The sequence below is a fragment of the Furipterus horrens genome, unplaced genomic scaffold (genome assembly GCF_987537825.1).
Source record: "Furipterus horrens unplaced genomic scaffold, mFurHor1.1.pri manual_scaffold_8, whole genome shotgun sequence".
NCBI classification, from domain to species: domain Eukaryota; kingdom Metazoa; phylum Chordata; class Mammalia; order Chiroptera; family Furipteridae; genus Furipterus; species Furipterus horrens.
In genome coordinates this window covers 58981563-59000836 of record NW_028327178.1, presented here as the reverse complement: position 1 = coordinate 59000836, position 19274 = coordinate 58981563, and the positions used below count along the sequence as shown (strand labels likewise).

At 41.0% G+C, this 19274-nt stretch overlaps 1 protein-coding gene and 1 pseudogene across 1 annotated transcript in view; both read right to left on the bottom strand.

Annotated features, from left to right (window-relative positions):
• The window catches only part of PODXL2 (podocalyxin like 2), a 63388-nt gene that overhangs the window by 7193 nt on the left and 36921 nt on the right, over nucleotides 1–19274 (bottom strand). Inside the window, exons 3-4 of the mRNA XM_090285901.1 lie at nucleotides 10742–11514; nucleotides 9874–9948 (exon numbers count right to left, since the gene is read on the bottom strand). Of these exons, the coding sequence (XP_090142027.1) occupies nucleotides 9874–9948; nucleotides 10742–11514 (848 nt within the window). The remainder of the gene's footprint in view (nucleotides 1–9873; nucleotides 9949–10741; nucleotides 11515–19274) is intronic.
• Nucleotides 16389–17314, bottom strand: LOC150002994 (prohibitin-2-like; annotated as a pseudogene).

Sequence of the window (19274 nt, the reverse complement as noted above, 5' to 3'; positions counted from 1 at the left end):
CCACAACTAAGGAGGAATACAACTACCTCAAAACTAGAAACAACAAGAAGTTACAAAAAAATCATACTGCATGAAAGTCCAGCAAAGAAAGATATAAAGAAGAAATACTTATCCAGACAGGTAGGAGGGGCGGAGCCAGGGCAGAGAGGACACGGTGTGGTGGCGGCGGCAGCAGTGGCAGCAGCAGGCTGGCGAAAAGCACAGCCCATGTTTTAAAAAACCAGGAGGGACTCCTGGGGAGCATGCTAGCTCCTTACTGGACCTTGCAGCTCAGGGTCCCAGCACTGGGGAAAATCAAGTCTCATTGCTTCTGACTGTGCAAACCAGTGGGGGTTGGGGTGGAGGAAGAAACTGCTGGTCTCTGCAGAGTCCACTTGTTTAAAGGGTCCACATGGTCCTAAAACATCCACATACCCACCCACTCTGGGAACGATGGCCAGGGCAGCAGCTAGAGGGGCACCAGTCTGGTGTCGAAGTGGGAGAGGAGCCTGGAAAAGGGGAGAGTACTGGGCAGGCAGCATTGTTCCCTCTAGGACCCCTCCCCCACATACAGCACCACAACATGGTGAAACGGGTCACCCTGTACTGACAAATACCTAAGGCTCTGCCCCTTAAACGTAACAGGAGCGACAGCTCTACCTGGGACGTGGAGGCAAACACAGGAGCCTGTCAGAATAAGGAGTGGGAATGGGTCAAGGTTCCAGTGGGAGAACTAAGCGACGAGGAGATAGCAAACCTAACAGATGAGGAGATAGACAACCTAACAGATGCAGAGTTCAAAACACTGGTGACAAAGATGCTCACAGGCTTGACAGATATACTTGAGTACGGCAAATGCATAAGAGAAGTGAAGGCTATGCTAAATGGAATGAAGGAAAATCCACACAAAATCAATTGTGAAGGGAAGAAAACCAGGGTTCAAATCAATGATTTGGAAAGTAAGGAAGAAAAAAACAGCCAACCAGTGCAGAATGAGGAAGCAAGAATTGAAAAAAATGAGGAAAACTTCCCAAATTTTGAGAAGGAGATGGACATACAGGTCCAGGAAGCACGGAGGGTCCCGGGCGAGCTGGACCCAGAGGGGACCATACCAGGACGCATCATGACTGAGATGCCAAAGGTGAAAGATGAAGACAGAGTCCTGGAGGCGGCAAGAGAGAGGCAGAGAATTGCCTACGGGGAGGTGCCTATAGGACTATCAGCTGATTTCTCAGAGGACACTTTGCAGGCAGGAAGGGACTGGCAAGAAGTATTCAATGAGATGAAAAGCAACCTACAACCAAGACTACTCTATCCAGCAAAGCTATCATTTGGAATGGAAGGGCAAATGAAGTGCTTTCCAGACAAGGTGAAGCTAAAGGAGTTCATCATCACCAAGCCATTATTATATGAAATGTCAAAGGGACTTACTTAAGAAAAAGAAGATCAAAACTATGAACACTAAAATGACAACAAACTCACAACTATCAACAACTGAATCTAAAAAATAAATACAAAATCCAACTAAGCAAACCAGAATAGGAATAGAATCATAGGTATGGGGATCATTTGGAGGGTTATCAGCTGGGAGGGGGAAGGGGGAGAGGTGGTGATATGGTGCAGAGGTTAAAAAGAATAATTGGTTGGTACAAAATAGACGGGGGTAAGTTAAGAATAATATAGGAAAGGGTGAAGCCAAAGAACTTATATGCATGACCCATGGACATGAACTAAGGGGGGTGAGATTGCTGGAGGGAAGGAGGGTACTGGGCAGAGGGGAGCAAAAGGGAAAAGAATTGGAACTACTGTAACAACTTAATAAAATATACTTTAAAAAAAACAGATGTGGTGTCACTAAATATGAAAGAGGTCATGAGTATGTTTAAAATAATTAAAACCCTGTCCAGTGTGGCTCAGCTGATTAGAGCATTACCCTGTAAACCGAAAGGTCACAGGTTCAATTCCCAGTCAAGACACATGCCTAGGTGCAGTTTTGGTCCCCCATCAGTGTGTGTATGAGAGGTAACCAATTAATGTTTCTCTCTCACATCGACGTTTCTCGCCCTCTCTTGCTCCCTCCCTTCCTCTCTCTAAAATCAAGAAGCATGTCTTTGGGTGAGGATTCTAAAAAAGGTAAAATAACTAAAGAAGTATAATAGAAACCATGCAGAAACAAGAGAACAAAATTTAAAAAGGAAGAAATCTGGAATCAAATAGAAAGTCTAAAAATATAAGTTATCTACATTAAAGCCTCAATGGATGGGTCAAACAGAAGATTAGACACAACTGAGGAGAGTTAAAAATTTCTAGCTAAAGCTAGAAAATCACCCAGAATGCATCAGAAAGACTTTAAAGACAAAGAAAATATGAAAGTGTATTAAAAGACATTGTAGGTGGAAAAATAGGCCCAATAAACTTCTAATAAGAGTGAGAGGAAATTGGGAATTTGGTAATATCTAAAAAACTGCATATGCAATCTCAGTTCTAATAATTTATTCTAAATATATGTCCCAACAACACAAAAATACATGCACACATTACTCATTGCAGCAATGGAAGTAATTGCAGAATATTGGAAACAACCTAAATGCCCATATGAAGGAAATTTGATTAACTGTGGTACACAAACATAATAGAGTTCTTATTCAGCTGTAAAAAATGATTAAGAATGATCTCATAAACTGACATAAACTGATTTCCAGAATATATTATTAAGGGGGAAAATGCAAGAATATTGTTAAGGACTGAGTTGTGTCCCCTTCAAATTCGTATGTTGAAGTCCTAACTCCCAGCACATCAGAATGTGACTGTATTTGGAGACAAGTCCTTTAAAGAGATAATTAAGTTAAAATGAGGTCATTAGGGAGGTCCCCAATCCAATGACTGTTTTGTTGTTGCTGTTTTACAAAATGAGATTAGGACAGAGATATTAACAAAGGAAGCATCATATGAGGACTCAGGGAGAAGACAGTCATCTACAAATCAATGAGAGAGGGCCTGGGAGAAACCAAACCTGCCAACACTTAATCTTGGATTTTCAAATTCAAATATTAATAGTATACTAATTTTTTTCTGCAAGAAAGAAAGAAGAAATTATACATCATCTGTTTATTTCTATAAAAAGAAACCCAGGAAAGATAACCAGAAACTAATGAGATTGGTTATCTAAAGGAGTGGGTGAGGTGGAGTGAAAGAGATTTGTGGGAAAGTAGTGTTTCTCTAAGTATACATTTGTGTATCATTTAGATATTTAGAACCACAGTAATGTTTTACATACTCAAAAAACAGAATTAGATCAACAAGGATGAGAAAAAACTAAAATTAAACAGAAACAAATAAAACTAATTATATTTCAAATGTATAACTACACCAAAAGGTGGAAAGTGAACTAACCTATGTTATCTTAGGTAAAATAAAAGCCAGTGACTCTTCATTGCTTTTTCTATATTTTGAAGATCAAATTCCTCAGACTGAAACTCTAACTTTCAAGATTTACCCTTAAAACTATGAATACTTTTCTCCCTATCTTTTTCTAAAGATGTGTTCTCTGTATAGCCCCATGACTTTTTATGCAATATCATTAAACACAAAGAAAGACTGAGAAACTGTTGTTTCAGATTAGAGACTAAAGGGACATACATGACAACAAAATGCAATGCATGATTTTGGATTATATACTGAATGAGGAGGAAATAAAAATTAAGAAAGATATTACTGGACCACTGATAAAATATAAATAAGGTCTACAGATTAGGTTTTCTATCAGTGTAAATGGTCTAATTTGATAATTGTACTGTGGTTATCTAAAAAAAATCTTATTCTGAGGAAATACACTACTAATATACTTAGGGTAGGAACAAAAGGGAATGATGCCTTCAACTTATTCCACAGGGGAACAATTTTTAACATAATTCCTGTTGAGTTCTATTTTTCAGCTGTTTTAGACTTAAATAGGCATGCTGATTTCAAAACTGCAGTTAATATTCTTCTATCACGTCAAGTTTCTTCTGTACAGCTTATCTTAATACAACAGCTCTAGGCTGGATTGAGCCTGGATCTAGGGAAGCACTAGTGCTCTCCTATTAGCTGAGAGCAAACCTTCCTTGAGTGGAGAGGGGTCGGGGGATGACATTGGAGACCAGTGACAGGTTCACACTTGTCTAGGCTATTCAGTTACACATGAGACAGTGTGGTGAGAGGTTGTGTGCCGCTCTATATAGTGAATCATATTCTGAAGTGTAGCCAGAGTTCTTGTCTGTATCCAAGGAATTAGCAGAATTTATTTTTTTATTTACATACGTACTTATTTCCTTTCCTTCAGATCATGTCTGCCTCTGCTATTTCTCATCATAAGTGCCTAAACAACCCTGATTCGTTTTGTTGTATCTGTGGTAGTTTCACCATTCCCAAAGGACAAACATCAGCACATTTGTCAGGCAAGCCTATTTTGCATATTTTAAAGTAAAACTTGGTGATCAGGATAAGTCTTGGGCCCCTCACAAGGTGTGCAAGCAATGTGTCGAGAGTTTATGGATGTGGACGAAGGAAACACGTGATAACTTGCCATTTGGTATACCTATGGTTTGGCGAGAGCCCAGAGATCATTCAAGTGACAGTTACTTTTGCATAGTAAAAATGTCAGGATATGACAAGAAAAATAAATGTAAAATAGAGTATCCTAGTCTACCATCAGCTATACGCCCAGTGCCTCATTCAGCTGAAATCCCAGTGCCACTTTTCAATGAACCACCCTCTTTCGAAAAACAGGAGTATGGTGGAGAACTAAATGACAGCAACAATGTAGATTTTGAAATTGAAGATGACTCAGTTCAAAAGGGATTTGATCAGCATGAGTTGAATGATTTGGCATGAGATTTGGGACTATCTGAAGAGGCTTCAGAACTTCTGGCATCAAGACTGCACAAGAAAAACTTGCTTGAAAAAGAAGCGAAGGCATCCTACTTTCGATCAAGAGAAAGTGCATTTCTGCAGTACTTTCAAAGCGACAGTGGTTTTGTATATTGCCATAACATACATGACTTAATGGAGGAATTGGGAATTCCAATCTATAACACAACTTAATGGCTACTGTTCATTGATAGCTCAAAGCGGAGCTTGAAGTGTGTCCTCCTCCACAATGGCAATTTATTTGGTGCAGGCCCAATTGGCTATTCAGTTTGTTTTCATGAAGAATATGAAGACATAAAGAGAGTCATTGATCTGTTGCCATATCACAAGCACAATTGGATCATCTGTGTTGACCTTCAAATGGTCTGCTTCCTTCTTGGTCAGCAATGCAGATACACCAAGTATCCCTGTTTTCTGTGTATGTGGGACAGCAGAGCTCATGAGAAGCATTGGGTGGAGTCTAATTGGCCTCCAAGATCTGGCCTCAAACCTGGTGATCCAAACATTCTCCATGAGCCACTTGTTGACAGAAAGAACATTATATTCCCACATCTGCACATAAAATTGGGTCTCATGAAGCAATTTGTTGCAGCTTTGCCAACTGAAGGAGACTCTTTCATGTATCTCATTTTGGCATTTCTTAGACTGTCGTTTGAAAAGATAAAATACATTAGCAGAACTTTACTACTATTACACAATTTCACTTACAGTAATAATATATATCCTTTATATGAATAATAACTCTAAATAAACAGTAAATTCAGGTAATTTTTTTTCTTTATATTCCTTTGTATGTACATTTTGTATGATTTTTGGGACAAAGGGAGGGTATCTTGTACCTTAAAAAGTTGACATGGCAGAAAAAAACTGGGATGATTTTTGGATTCAGATGCCAAAAGTTAGTCAAAAACAAATGTCAGATCTAAGTCAACCAAAATTGTATTCCCCAGTGTTCTCAACTGGTTTGAAAAAATGCTAACAATTAGTGAATCTGTATGAAGAACATATGGATTTCTTTGTACCATTTCTTCTGTAAGTTTAAAATTATATCGAAATTAAAAGTTACAACAATAAAATGAGAGAAGTAAAGACATTTTATATAAATAAGGGCTGACATCTTTGCAAAAAGAATCACTAAAGGATATATTGGGTTGGTCTAAAAGTTTGTTTGGTTTTTTTCATAACACGGCTCTAGTAGCTCTTAGTTGTCTTTAACTTCATTCAAAACAATTTTGTTAGATTGTATTGTGACAACTGTCATATCAGCATGCATTTAAAAAACATTTATAATAATTGGTGAATTTTTTGTAGCCATTTTAATATTGGAGATGGAAGAAAATATGCGACATTTTTGGCATAGTATGCTTTATTATTTCAAGAAAGGTAAAAATGCAACTGAAACACAAAAAAAGATTTGTGCAGTGTATGAAGAAGGTACTGATCAAACGTGTCATAAGTGCTTTGTGAAGTTTCATGCTGGAGATTTATTGCTGGATGATGCTTCATGGTTAGATAGACCAGTTGAAGTTGATAGTAATCAAACAGAGACAATAATTGAGAACAATCAACATTATACCACACAGAAGACAGCCAATACACCCAAAATATCTAAATCAATAAAATTATTGGTGAAAATGAAAAATGTGTATTTTATGGAAAAAAACTAAACAAACTTTTTGGCCAACCCAATATTTCAGGAAGAAGGGAATTAAATCCAGAAGAAAGCAGTGGGAAAATTAGAAGACATATGAGCAAAGAAATGAATAAATATGTTGATAAAGCAAAATAAGAATTTACTATTAAAAATAATGACATGCTCAACACTACCAATCATCAGAGAAATGAAAATTAAATCCATGATGATATTCCACGCCACACCCATTAGGATGGCAACTATTAAAAATTAAATAACAAGTATTGGTAAGGATGTAGAGAAATTGGATCCCTTATTAAAAATAGAATCACCACATGATCCAGGGATTCCACTTCTGGGTCTACACCCAAAAGAACTGAAAGCAATGTCTGGAAGAGATATTTGTACACTAATGTTCATAGTAGCATTATTCACAAAAGCCAAGCGATGGAAGAAACAAAAATATGCATTGATGGATGAATGAATAAACAAAATGTGGTCTACCTATACAATGGAATATTATTTAGCCTTAAAGAGGAAATTCTGATACATGCTAAAACATGGATGGACCTTGAAAACATTCTGCTAAGTGAAATAAGCCAGTAACAAAAAAACAGATACTATATGAATCCACTGTGAGGTCCCTAGAGTAGTCAATGTCATAGAGACATAAAGTAAAATGGTGGTTGTCAGGGGCTGAGAGCAGAAAGAAAGTGGGGTTGGTTTAATGGGTACAGTTATGCAAGATTAAAAAGATCTGGAGATCTGTTTCACAACAATGTGTATATACATAACAAAACTATATACTTAAAACTTATTAAAATGGCAAATTTTGTTGTTTTTTTACCACAATCAAAATATCCACCATAAAAAATGACTAATTAGGCAGACATCAAATATTAGGTGAGAATAACACACAAGACAAAATCAGAGAAAACAGAATGAAAGCATTTTAATATCTGTGTTATTTGGAAAGAGAAAAGATATATTATCTTTAGACTTTATTGTCCAAGTATGCATACCAAATATATAAGGGTCCCCAGTACCTTTACTGTGGTCATTAAGTACAATTTTTCAATAAAAGGAATAAGAGCTTGGAGAAATGTTGGTTCTGAATATGGAGGAGGGAACATACAAGATGAACCTGGGACATCTATTATAACAGAAAGCAAGGACACTACCAAACACTAATAGGTTGCTCAAAAGGTCTCAGAAGCCAATTCAAAGAGGCTTTCACTGACCAAAGGCAGGACATTTGAGCATTAATAAGAATAATAACTACAATGGATTAAAATACATCAGTATGCATGTACTTTCACTTTCTCCCAAACCCACTAAACAAGAGTAAAGAATTTTTTTTTTAAGTTTAAAACCTCAATGACAAAACCAAAACCAAACATGAGACAAGAGCAACAAAATCTGGATGGATGAGTTAGAATATCCTGATTTAGCTGAAGAGTTTGCTCATCATCACTAATCACCAGAGAAATGCAAATTAAAACCACAATGAGATACCACCTCACATCTGTAAGAATGACCATCAGCAATAAATCAATAGACCGCAAGCGCTGGCGAGGATGTGGAGAAGAGGGAGCCCTAGTGCACTGTTGGTGGGGCTGCAGACTGTCGCAGCCACTGTGGAATATAGTGTAGAGGTTCTTCAAAAACTTCAAAATGGAATTGTCTTACGACCTAGTGATTCCAGTCCTGGGAATATATCCAAGAAATCCGAGAACACTAATTTGAAAAAATATATTTACCCCTATGTTCACTGCAGTGTTATTTACAATAGCCAAGACATGGAAGCAACTCAAGGCCCCAACAATAGATGAGTGGATTAAAAAAGCTGCAGTACAGGTGCACAATAGAATACTACTTGGCCATAAAGAAGAATGAAATCTTGCTTTTGCAACAGCATGGATGAACCTAGAGGGTGTTATGCTAAGCAAAATAAGTCAGAATGAATGATAAATACCATATGGTATTTCACTTATATATGTAATCTAAAGAACAAAACAAACAAACAAAATAGAAACAAATTCATAGATACAGAAAACAGACTGAGGATCTCCTCCCCTCAAAGTGGGGCTGGGTAAAAAAGGTGAAGGGATTAAGCAGTATAAATCTGTAGTTACAGAACAGTCACAGAGATGTAGATTACAGTATAGGGAATACAGTCAATAATATCATGACAACTATGTATTGAGCCAGGTGGGTGCTTGAAACATGGGAGGATCACTCTGTAAAGTACATGATTTTCTAACCACTTTGCTGTACTGTACATCTGAAACCAATACAGAATAATACTGAATGTAAACTTTAAGTGAAAAAAAATTTTTAATTTAAAAACTTTTAAAAAAAGAATTACCTGACTTAGCAAGTCTGAGTCTAATCCTAAGCCAAAACAGAGAAAGCTGAGAAGCAATGAGACTTACACTATCAAACTTCCCAAATGCTCTGGAATGAGCAGCACTGGTTACCTTTATAAGAAGAAATGAAATTGTACTACATATAGAAAAACTGTTTGGAGGTCTATTTAGGCAGTAGCTGGATTCCTAGTTCCTCTTCCCAACACTGTACAGCTGACAAATATCCCTTCCCCTAGAAGACTGGAAGTTTATTCTTTAAAATGGTAAAACGGAGGGTCTCTAACCTAGTGGACACCAGGCACAATTGTGGGAGGGGGCTCATGCTGAAAACAAGGGGACTAAAATATATTTATGCATACATGTTTCTAATATTGAGACGCCCAGCCCGCTCCTGACACTGGCTCCGAGAACACTGGCAACAAGCCCTTATCCTGCCAGGAGAACAGAAGTTCCCTTTTCAAAGAATCTAATCATCTAACAGAAAGCACCTAAAGATGCTGAGATTAGAAATTTTCAAATAAAATGACCCAACCAGACCACCTCCTGAGAAGCCACAGTTAAGAAACTCCACCACCATGAGCAAAAGTTCCAACCAGCTTTCTGATGGCAAATGCTACCAGACATTTGAGGATAGAGTGCACGTGGAAAAACTGAAACTGAAGCAAAGAAACAGAGAAAGCAACTCCTACAGAGAGAAATGATTTTTTAAAACTATTTCAATATCCTCAGAGTTAAGAGACTGCACACATAAGCAAAACTATTCCTTTAAATTAAAAAATGAAGAGGGGCAAGAACAAAAGAGTCTTTAGAAGTTTGGAAATATGAAAGCACTGTCTTCTTGGATGTTGGTGGGTTCATCCCCTAGTTAAGAACTAAGCCTTCTACCCTGTCCATTGCCCATTCCCCAGGGCCTGCCCACTGCCCCTTCTCCGCCCGCCTGCCGCCAATCTCAGCCTGTGGTCCTCAGCTTAGCTCTGCACTCACACAATCTATGTTCTCAGTCATGTTCAGAATGATGTAATTTTTCCCAGCCAGATTGCTCCAGTCTTTGCAGACCACCTGTACAATGAAACAGAAAGAAGGGTAACAGTTACAAAGGCATAAGGAAAGGCATCTAGAGCCAGCATGGGTAGAAACTTTTCTGAGAAGCTAGTGGGTGAAGGCCAAATGTAGGTCTGTGATAAGTAGATGGGAGCTGACAGCCTCTGCAAGGTGAATGCCCAGGATCCAACCCAAGGTTCACAAACCCATATATCTTTACAGAGCAAGTGGGAGGAGGAGGCCAGGAGTGACACAAAGGAAGAGGAAACTGTGCCTAAGGGGCCAGACTAAAGAGGGCTTGCCCTAGCTAGAGAGAAACTTGTTTTTAATGTTATGTAAGCAAAGAAAAACATTCCTTGTGGGTCAGATGCACAGGCTGAAAATGAAGGGCCCCTTACTTTTCCTACTGGGGTGTCTGCGTGTGTGTGTATGTGTGTGTGTGTGTGTGTACTGGGTAGGGGTGATGAGGGGAGGAGCAGAGGACAACTGCACACGGGGTAGTGGGCATAGAAACAGAGCTGAACAGAACGTAGATCAGGCACAAACTCTCACCACTGTCATATGCAGTGTGGAAGCCAAGGCTAGCAGCAGTAGCACCTGAACAAATGAAAACCAGGCCAGGGCACCAAACCCTTTCAAAGCTTCTACTTTGCATTTAAGTGTGGTGAGGACACCCACTGCTGGGCCATAAGGTGTGCATCCCCAACAGTTCTGCTAAGGCCATTCACAGGCCTCTATCCTCAGCCTGGCAAGCCTCCCACTGCCATGCAGCCCCAGGGAGGCCAAGGGCCTGCACACGCTTCCACGTTACCTGAGTAGAATCCCAGGGGATTCTGGATTGAGCTTCAGCAACCTGCCTTTCATGGGGCTGCTGACTGAGGTCTTCTTGTCCCAAGGTAGCAGAGGAAGGTGTCAGCTCCATGTCTTGGGGGGCCAGGGGAAAAGTGGCTGAGGCTCCAGGGTAAAGGGGGTCTTCATGTGGGGTCTCAGCTCCACTGGGGGCTTCTGCTTGAGGGAATGCGGCTGAGGACAGCCCCTCCCCTTCCTTGCCAGCCAACATAGCTATTCCCACGGTAAACTCCTCACTTGCCTCCTGAGGAGCCTCAAACTCTACCTCATACCCTGCAGCTGGTAGCACTGTGCCCCCTGTCTCCTGGCTGGTGAAGTCCTGATCCCCCAGGGTCACTATACTTGGGGTGACTGAAGGTAGTGACAGGCTGGGCTCTATGCTGCTCCCTACCTCTACACCTGAGGAGGCCTGGTCCCCAGAATCTTCATGCCTACGCTTGGGAGCCAGGGGAGTCTGGCTGCTGCTGCTGGTGGGAGAAAAGTGGTAGACCTGAGTTTGGGCTTCTTCATGGGCTCTGTTCACAGGCAGTAGTTCTTCTTCCTCCTCCTCCTCTTCCTTCTCTACCTCCTCTTTATCCTCCTCATCTTCCTCTTCTTCCTCTCCAGGAGCCATACGCCAGGGTGGCTCCACCAAGTTCATCTTAGGCAAGGGAGCGGGGAGGCTTGATGCCTCTTGACCCTGGCTGGTGTCTTCTATGGGATCTGCCTTCTCAGTCAAGTCTGGGAAACCATAATCTAAGGACAGAGACAGAAAATTCATTCACTAGTTTCATTACTCATTGATTTGTATTTGCTAAACAGATGATATAAAAGAAACATGAGACCCTTGCGGGGACAGTGGGGAGGTAGGTTGCTCTATTGGTCATATCAGAAAAGAGTAGGAAATATGGTTAGATAAGGGGAAGAGGGTTAATTGCAGGGTAAATAAAAATTTCTGGGGCCTGGCAGCATGAACCTTCATAGTGAAAGGGAATACAAACAAGGTAAAAGATAGAAGACTCACAGCAAGCCTCATTCTTATGACAACTCAGAATTCTAAGGGGCAACAGAAGATACTAAAATCTCTCAGAGAAAGAATGGGTTACTAATAAAGGAACAAGAAACATATTATCAAATTATCATAACACTTCTAATTAATAACACTAGACTGAAGGAAAGAAACTGAAAAATGCATTCTAAGGGAGGTTTAGATGGAACCTGGAATTTTATACCCAACTAGACTATAATTCAAATATGATTAAAAATAAAGACATTTTTGCCCTGGCTGGCATGACTCAATGGATTGAGGGCCAGCCTGCAAACCCAAAGGTCACCAGTTCGATTCCTGGTCAGGGGACATGCATGGGATATGGACCAGAGCCCCAGGTGGAGGCGTGCGAGAGGTAACCGATCAATGTATCTCTCAGACATCGATGTTTTTCTCCCTCTTTCTCCCTTCCTTCCCCTCTCTCTAAAAGTAGATAAGTAAAATCTTTCTTTTAAAAAGACACTTTTATATATGCAAGAACTAAAAGTTTTTACTATCCACAGATTGAGGAAATTATTTAAAGAAGTTCTCTAAGAACCCCACCATCACCAAAAAAGACATGGGAAATCAAGAAACATGAGAGAAACATCAAAAAAAAAATAACTCTCAGGGCTGTGCAGCAGGCCTAGAGAGCAATTATTCAAATTAAAACAAGGATAGAGAGAGCTCTGAGAATCACTACAAAAATAAAAATTGATTCCCTATAAGAAAAGTATGATTTTTAGAAACTGAATGATCTCGGTGATAACTGAAAGCCCACTACAATATTTAAATGAATAACTAGAATATTCTACCTACCCCACTTTTGTTAAATATATACTTTTTAGTAGTACAGACTGAGTAACTTAAGACCTTCCATTACTCTCCCCCCAGCCCTGCACACGCTCTGTAGGGAAGCTTACCTACTTCCCACACAAGGCAGCCAGTCATTCAGGGGAGAGCCCTCCTGCTGGTACTGTGACTACAGAACTGCTGAGGAAACCCACACCAGACTCCAATACTGAGCAATGTAGTATTATTTTTATAGACATGAAAAAACCATCAAGGTTCAGAGGACATTTGAGGAAAGTCAGGTTCATAAAAAGCCTGAGCATGAGAAAGCAAAGCATCTGACCTCTGAGAGAAGAGTTAATCTAGTAAACAAAGGAGAACCTAGAAAACTTTCTTAACATCTTCAGAGATATGCAAGAGGAAATTAAATTCATAAAATGAGTATATAGAAGGAAAAAATATTTGATCTCAACATAAGAACTTTATAACAGACAGATGTGTTTAAAATTGAAATGCAATGCATAAAAAAATAACTGAAATGGGCTGGATGACCACTTGGCAGGAATACTATATAAAAGAATGTCAGATGGGTGCTTGGGAAATAGAATAGATACAATCATGAGATTTTTATTACTAGAAAATTAATCTGACAGTGATGTGCAAGAATCAGATGAAGGAAGGAATGAATGGAAGCAGAGAAGAAAGGGGGCTTGTTGCAATAGTTTAGGAGAGATAAATGAAGATGATGACATTGGAAATGAGAGAAAAATAAATTCAGCACATAGCCCTGAGGTAGAACTGATAAAATGTGGTTGGCTAATAGGAAGAAGTTAGCACCCTGACTGACTGTGGGAGTAGCCAAGCCGTAACAGAAATGGTGAAGTATAGAGTCAGAGTGTATTGGAAACCCTCAGGAAGCACTTAACAAGCGAACAGATTAGAGAAAGTCTCAAATGCAGCAGGATAGCAATGCACTCACCAGCAGAATCCCACTGGGGTGTGAGGTGGGGCATTCCCAAGACGTCAAGCTGACCAAAACAATCCATCTACTCAACTTAATGTGGACTTTCCAAAAGTTGAGTTTCTATACTTCCAGAGGGAACCTGGCTCCCAGTAGAATTCCCTAAATTGTTTATACACGCCTCTAAAATGGCGAATAATAGTGGTCATGCTGTTGACGACATGATCCGGGAGTCAGAAGATTTAGCCACTTAAAATTAGTTGAAATTTTAAACCTGTCTAAACAATTCTCTGGACTTTAGTTTTTCATATGGCAAATAAGGATGCCAGTATATGTGGTTTCTAAGGTTCTTTCTAGAACCAATGTTCTAAATTTTGAAGATAATTTTGATAAATGTCTTACACAGATGGCATTAAGAACCCTGGCAGCTATGGCTCAGTGGATTGAGTGCCAGCCTGCAAACCAAAAGGTCACCAGTTCAATTCCCAGTCAGGGCACATGCCTGGGTTGCAGACCAGGTCCCCAGTTGGGTGTGTGCTAGAAGTAATCACACATTGATGTTTCTCTCTCTTTCTTTCTCCCTCCCTTTCCCTCTCTCTAAAAGTAAATAAATAAAATCATTAAAAAAAACTCCTCTACCATCCTAAATAAGAATAAAATAGGCCTCACTATATTACACACTCTTACTGATAAGAAAGGTAATTTTCTTCATCTCTATAGTCCCAGCAGCCAACACTGTGCCTGGCCCACAGGAGAAAGGACAGTGATCAATTTGTATTTGTTGAACTCTTGATTTCCATCTTCTGCCTCTTACACTCAGGACCTGTCCCTTTAGGGACAGAATACAGCCCCCAAACACACTGCAGACTTATTTACTATCTACACAAGCTCCTCTCCTCCCTAAATGCAATCACTCCTAAATAGTGAGCTTTGACTCATCATTTCTGCACTTCTTTCTCACAGACTTTGCAGATTCCAAACACTTACCTGTTGTCACTCTGCTAAATGCTCCCAAATCTACATCCCCCACCATCTCCCTTCACCCTTTCAGGCCTCTCATCTCCAGTGACTTGACACATCACTAAACGATGCTTGCTGGCACTTGGAATCAGCAAGATTTTTCCTATTTCTTTACCACCTCTCAGTATCCAACATGATTCCTTTTCCTTTCACTGTGTGATCTCAGTTCTGCTGCTTATTGACTGTGTTGCCTAAACATGTTACTTCATCTTCTGTGTTATTTATATGTCTCCTTTTGGATATATGTAAAATAATACTTACCTAACACATAGGGCTATGGTTAGCATTCAGTGAGGTAATCTGGACACAGCCCATAGTACAGAGCAAATACTTGATGAATTTTAATTATTCCTCCTCTCATTATTATCATGAAAGGAATTTTTATATTGTAAAATCATAATAGGAAAAATAGTACTATTCTGGAAATCTGCTCCAAGGATGAGGAGCAGGATAAGCACTTGAGTGACAAGTCAAAGAGAATCCAGGAAGAGGGCAGAAAAAGACTGACCATCTACTGACAAGTGTAGATATGATCTGAATATCAGAAATATCTCCAACACCAGAAATAAGAATTTATAATGAGACCCATTAGGGGCACAGACTATGATCAGGAGGTGTCACCAGAAGTCTGCCAACAGCAGTCGTGGGACAGACCTGGGTGGGATGAAAACAGGGTTCTCAGGAGAGTGGATAGGACCCAAATATGAAAGTAGACTAACTAGTAAAGAAACCAAGCTTTATCCAACAGTAGAATCATGATATGATCAACTGAGAAAAATACAATAGCAATTCTATGACATTCCTGCCAAAAATGCAGAACTTGAGTCTAATCATGAGGAAATATCAGACAAACCAAAATTGAGAGGTATTCTATAAAATAACTGACCTATGCCCTTCAAAAATGTCAGTCATGAAGATGAAGAAAAGATGAAGAATTTTTCAGAATAAAGAAGACAAAAGAGATATGACAGCTAAATGCAGTACATGATTCTGGACTGGATAGTGAACTAGAAAAAACTGTTTTTTTTCCATTTGCTATGAAGGACACTACTGGGAAAACTGGCAAAGTTTGAATAAAGTTTGTAATTATATAATATTATCTTATCAATGTCAATTTCCTGATTTGCAACCATTGTACTGTGGTTTTGACAGCTGTGGCTCAGTTCGGTGATGTCCTGCAAAGGGAAAGGGTGCCAGTTTGATTCCCTATTCCCAATCAGGGCACATGCCTAAGTTACAGGTTTGGTCCCTGGCTGGGGCACATGCAAGATCTCCCGCCCTTCCCCACTCTCTAAAAATAAATAAAATCTCTTTTTTAAAAAAAGAAATACACACTGAAGTATTTATGGGTAACACAGCATCATGTCTGCACCTTACTGTCAAATGGTTCAGAAAAAAATTATATGTCTATATATCTACATAGGCATATACAGAATATGTAATAAAGCAATGGTGGTAACAATAGGGGAATATGAGTGAAGGGTAAATAGGAATTATTCCTGCAAGTGTTCTGGAAATTTGAAATTTTTTTAAGTGATAAAAATTTATTGAGAATTCCTGAGATGGTGTTTATCACCTCCCAACCTTGAGAGAGGAGCCAACATTGTAGGAAATCACTAAGAAATCACACACTGTCCCAACAACCCCTGCTAACACAGGGAGGAAGAAAGTCATTACCCTGAAAATGGGTCAGTCTTCATTCATCTGAGAAGGGCTAGGAAGACAGATGCAGAGGGGAGCGTCACATGATACTGGGGGTGGGGTGGGGGTGTGCTGGATCCCCAAACTGGATCCTCAAATACCAGGGCAGAAACAGATTCATTTCTTCTCTGGGGGTGGAGATCTTGGTCATTAGGCTCATTTCTTAGCCTTGATGAGGCTGTTACTTTCCTGGGTGAAACTTTCATCCTGTAGGTTCAGCACAAGGTTGTCAGCAGTGAGATAGATACAATTCTGTGATGTGGCAATCATCTTGGAGATGTTCTGAGCTGCCCAGATCTTTCATAGCTTGATATAGCCTGGGTTCTTGTTCAGTGCTTCTCCAAGAATCCTGGTGGCTTCAGCCTCACCCTCTGCTTGCACAATCTTTTGCCGCTGTTCTTGCTTTGCTTTTTCCACCAAGAACTAGGCCCACTGGGCCTCCTACTGTGCCACTTGTTTGGTTTCTACAGCAGTCGTGGACTCCCAGCTAAAGCTCAGCTCTGTGATGGTGATGTCATCCAGGATAAGGCTGAAGTCCTTGGCCCGCTCTGTCAGCTTCCTTCAGATCAACAGGGACACCTGGGCCCATTGGGTGATCAGTTGTGAGGTGTTCAACTTTGCCATCACACTCTTGAGAACCTTGTTGACAAGGGATGGCAATAGTTGCTCCTCATAATCTGGTCCTAGGCGCTGATACATGCTGGGAAGCTTCAGGGCATTGGGTCAAGACAGTACTCACAGGGAAATGTTCACCATCTGCAGGTCTTTGGAGCCTGCTGGGGAGGAAATTTTTTGTGGTCTGCACCAAATGTCATAGATGATGGGATACTGGAATCAGAGAATCCCAATGCAAAGGCCCTCAGCAAGAATGGTATCTTGCTGCACACCACCGATACAATTAAAGAAGATGGCTCTGTGCCCGCCTTCCATAGTAAACACAGACCTGTGGACCCCGCAGGCCATAGTGCTGGCACCCAGTAGCAACTTCAACACTATGACCATGCCCCAGGACCTAGAGGAAGCCATCCCACTAAATCCTTCAAGTTCTGGGCCATGCCTAATCCTGAGGCCCGCAGTACCAAAGGTCAGGAGTGGGTGCCGGCCCACCTCTACCCCACAGACCTTCACACAAGGGTCCAAGGGTCTGTGGCCCAGGTGCTCGCAAAAGAAAGGGCACCAGAAGTGCACTCCCTTCTAACTCCCACCTCTACCCAAAATTTTTTTTTAAATAGGAGAACCCTGGCTGCGTAGCTCAGTTGGTTAGAGCGTCATCCTGATATGCCAACATTGCAGTTCAGTCTCTGGTCAGAGCACATACAAGAATCAACCACTGAACGCATAAATAAGTAGAACAACAAATCAATGTCTCTCTCTCTCCCCCCTTCTCCCCCCTCCCCACTTCCTCTCTCTAAAATCAATAAATTAAAAAAAAAAAAAGGAGGTGAGGGGGAAAAAGAGGGAGACAGAGAGGGAGAGGGAGAGAGAGATTAAAAGTAAATCATTTTAACTATTGGCTAGTGAATGTGCTGGAACCACCAGAAGAGAAGAAAAAGAGGGTGGGGACAGAGCAATCCGTACTGGAATAAGAGCTCAGAATGTTCCAGGAGGAAGGAACGCGGTTGCCGTGAGACAGAGAACAACCCTGGTGGACAGGGAAGAGTGTTTTATCTACCCAAGTGTCTAAGGCAGGAGTCCAGGCTTCCAGGGATTTGCAACACTAAAAAAAAGGAAGCCTTAGCAGTCATTTTGGAGGGGAAAAAGGAGTAAATTGACAATGGAAGAAGAGAAAAAAAAGAAGTGTGACTGCCCAGGAAAAGGTGAGAGCCAGAGAAAAGAAAAGGGAGAGGAGAGAATGGCACCAACAGGGGTGAAGAGAATGGAAGAGGGAATGAGCCTCCTCTCCAGACAAGCCAGGCCACCTCCCAGCCCTCCACTCTCCTCATGAAGTGATGGGTTGTAAATCCCTGGGACCCACTGACACTCACAGAGAGCTGAGACTCCACAAAAGGGGAACCCTTCCTGTTTAGTGCCATTCCTGTCTGCCTTTCTGTTCTATCTACTGCAGACATCTGGAGGTGGGACAGTAGGGCCCCACAAACCCCGAAAGCCTGTCTGGGACCAAGACATACCTACAGAGCATATCTCCCATGGTGCATACCTGAACACAGGAGTGAACTAGCAGAGCTATCCAAGAGACACACTGAAAACAGTAAGAAAGCCAGTCAAAACCTGTTTCCAGAAAGGTATCGATACCTAGGGCACTGAAGAGATGCAAAGCTCCCTCATACCTCAGGCTCTCCAGAGGGAGGTTCCAGCTTGGCCTCAAAGTGTAGAAGGTCAAGGAGTGGCTAAGCTTCAAGGGGACTCAAAAGAAGCTAGTTCTGAGAGCTAGCTGTCCAAGAGATACTAGAGGACAGCCAGCAGCCCCATCATCCCACCTCCTCCAAGCAGACTCAGGAACTTTCTTCTTCTGTGACACGCCAGGCAACAGCGCTGTGAAGCTGCAGTCCCTCTGGTGGCCATTACTGGAAACTACAACTTCCCTAGAGTCCTGAGGAAAATCCAGTCCCTCATCCCACACGCTGGGTATCTTAAAAGAAAGGGGCCCTGCAAGATCCAAGAGCCCCTTGCCCTCCTACTACAGGTGAGGAAACAAAAGCTTGGAGAGTAGAGGATACTTTCTCTAACCTTTGAAGCTCAATTTGTCATATTTCAAAGTTGTAAAACACAGGCTCATGTGTGGTCAAAGCCAGTCTCTCAAGACACCTGGTTAGGCCAGCACATAGACTTGGCTTCAGATACCAGAACAAACTGACAGCAGTAACATTACCTCTCTTAACAAACTGGGTGACATGTGAGAGCCAAGGTCAAGCTTTAGAGTTCTGCAGGCAGAGACTGGAATTCTGGATGACTGGTCTCTAGGCTCCACACTCCCACCCCTCAGGAATATGACACTAAGATGAAATAACATAATGAATGCAAAACACCTGCCACATGAAAGGTACTCTTTTCTCC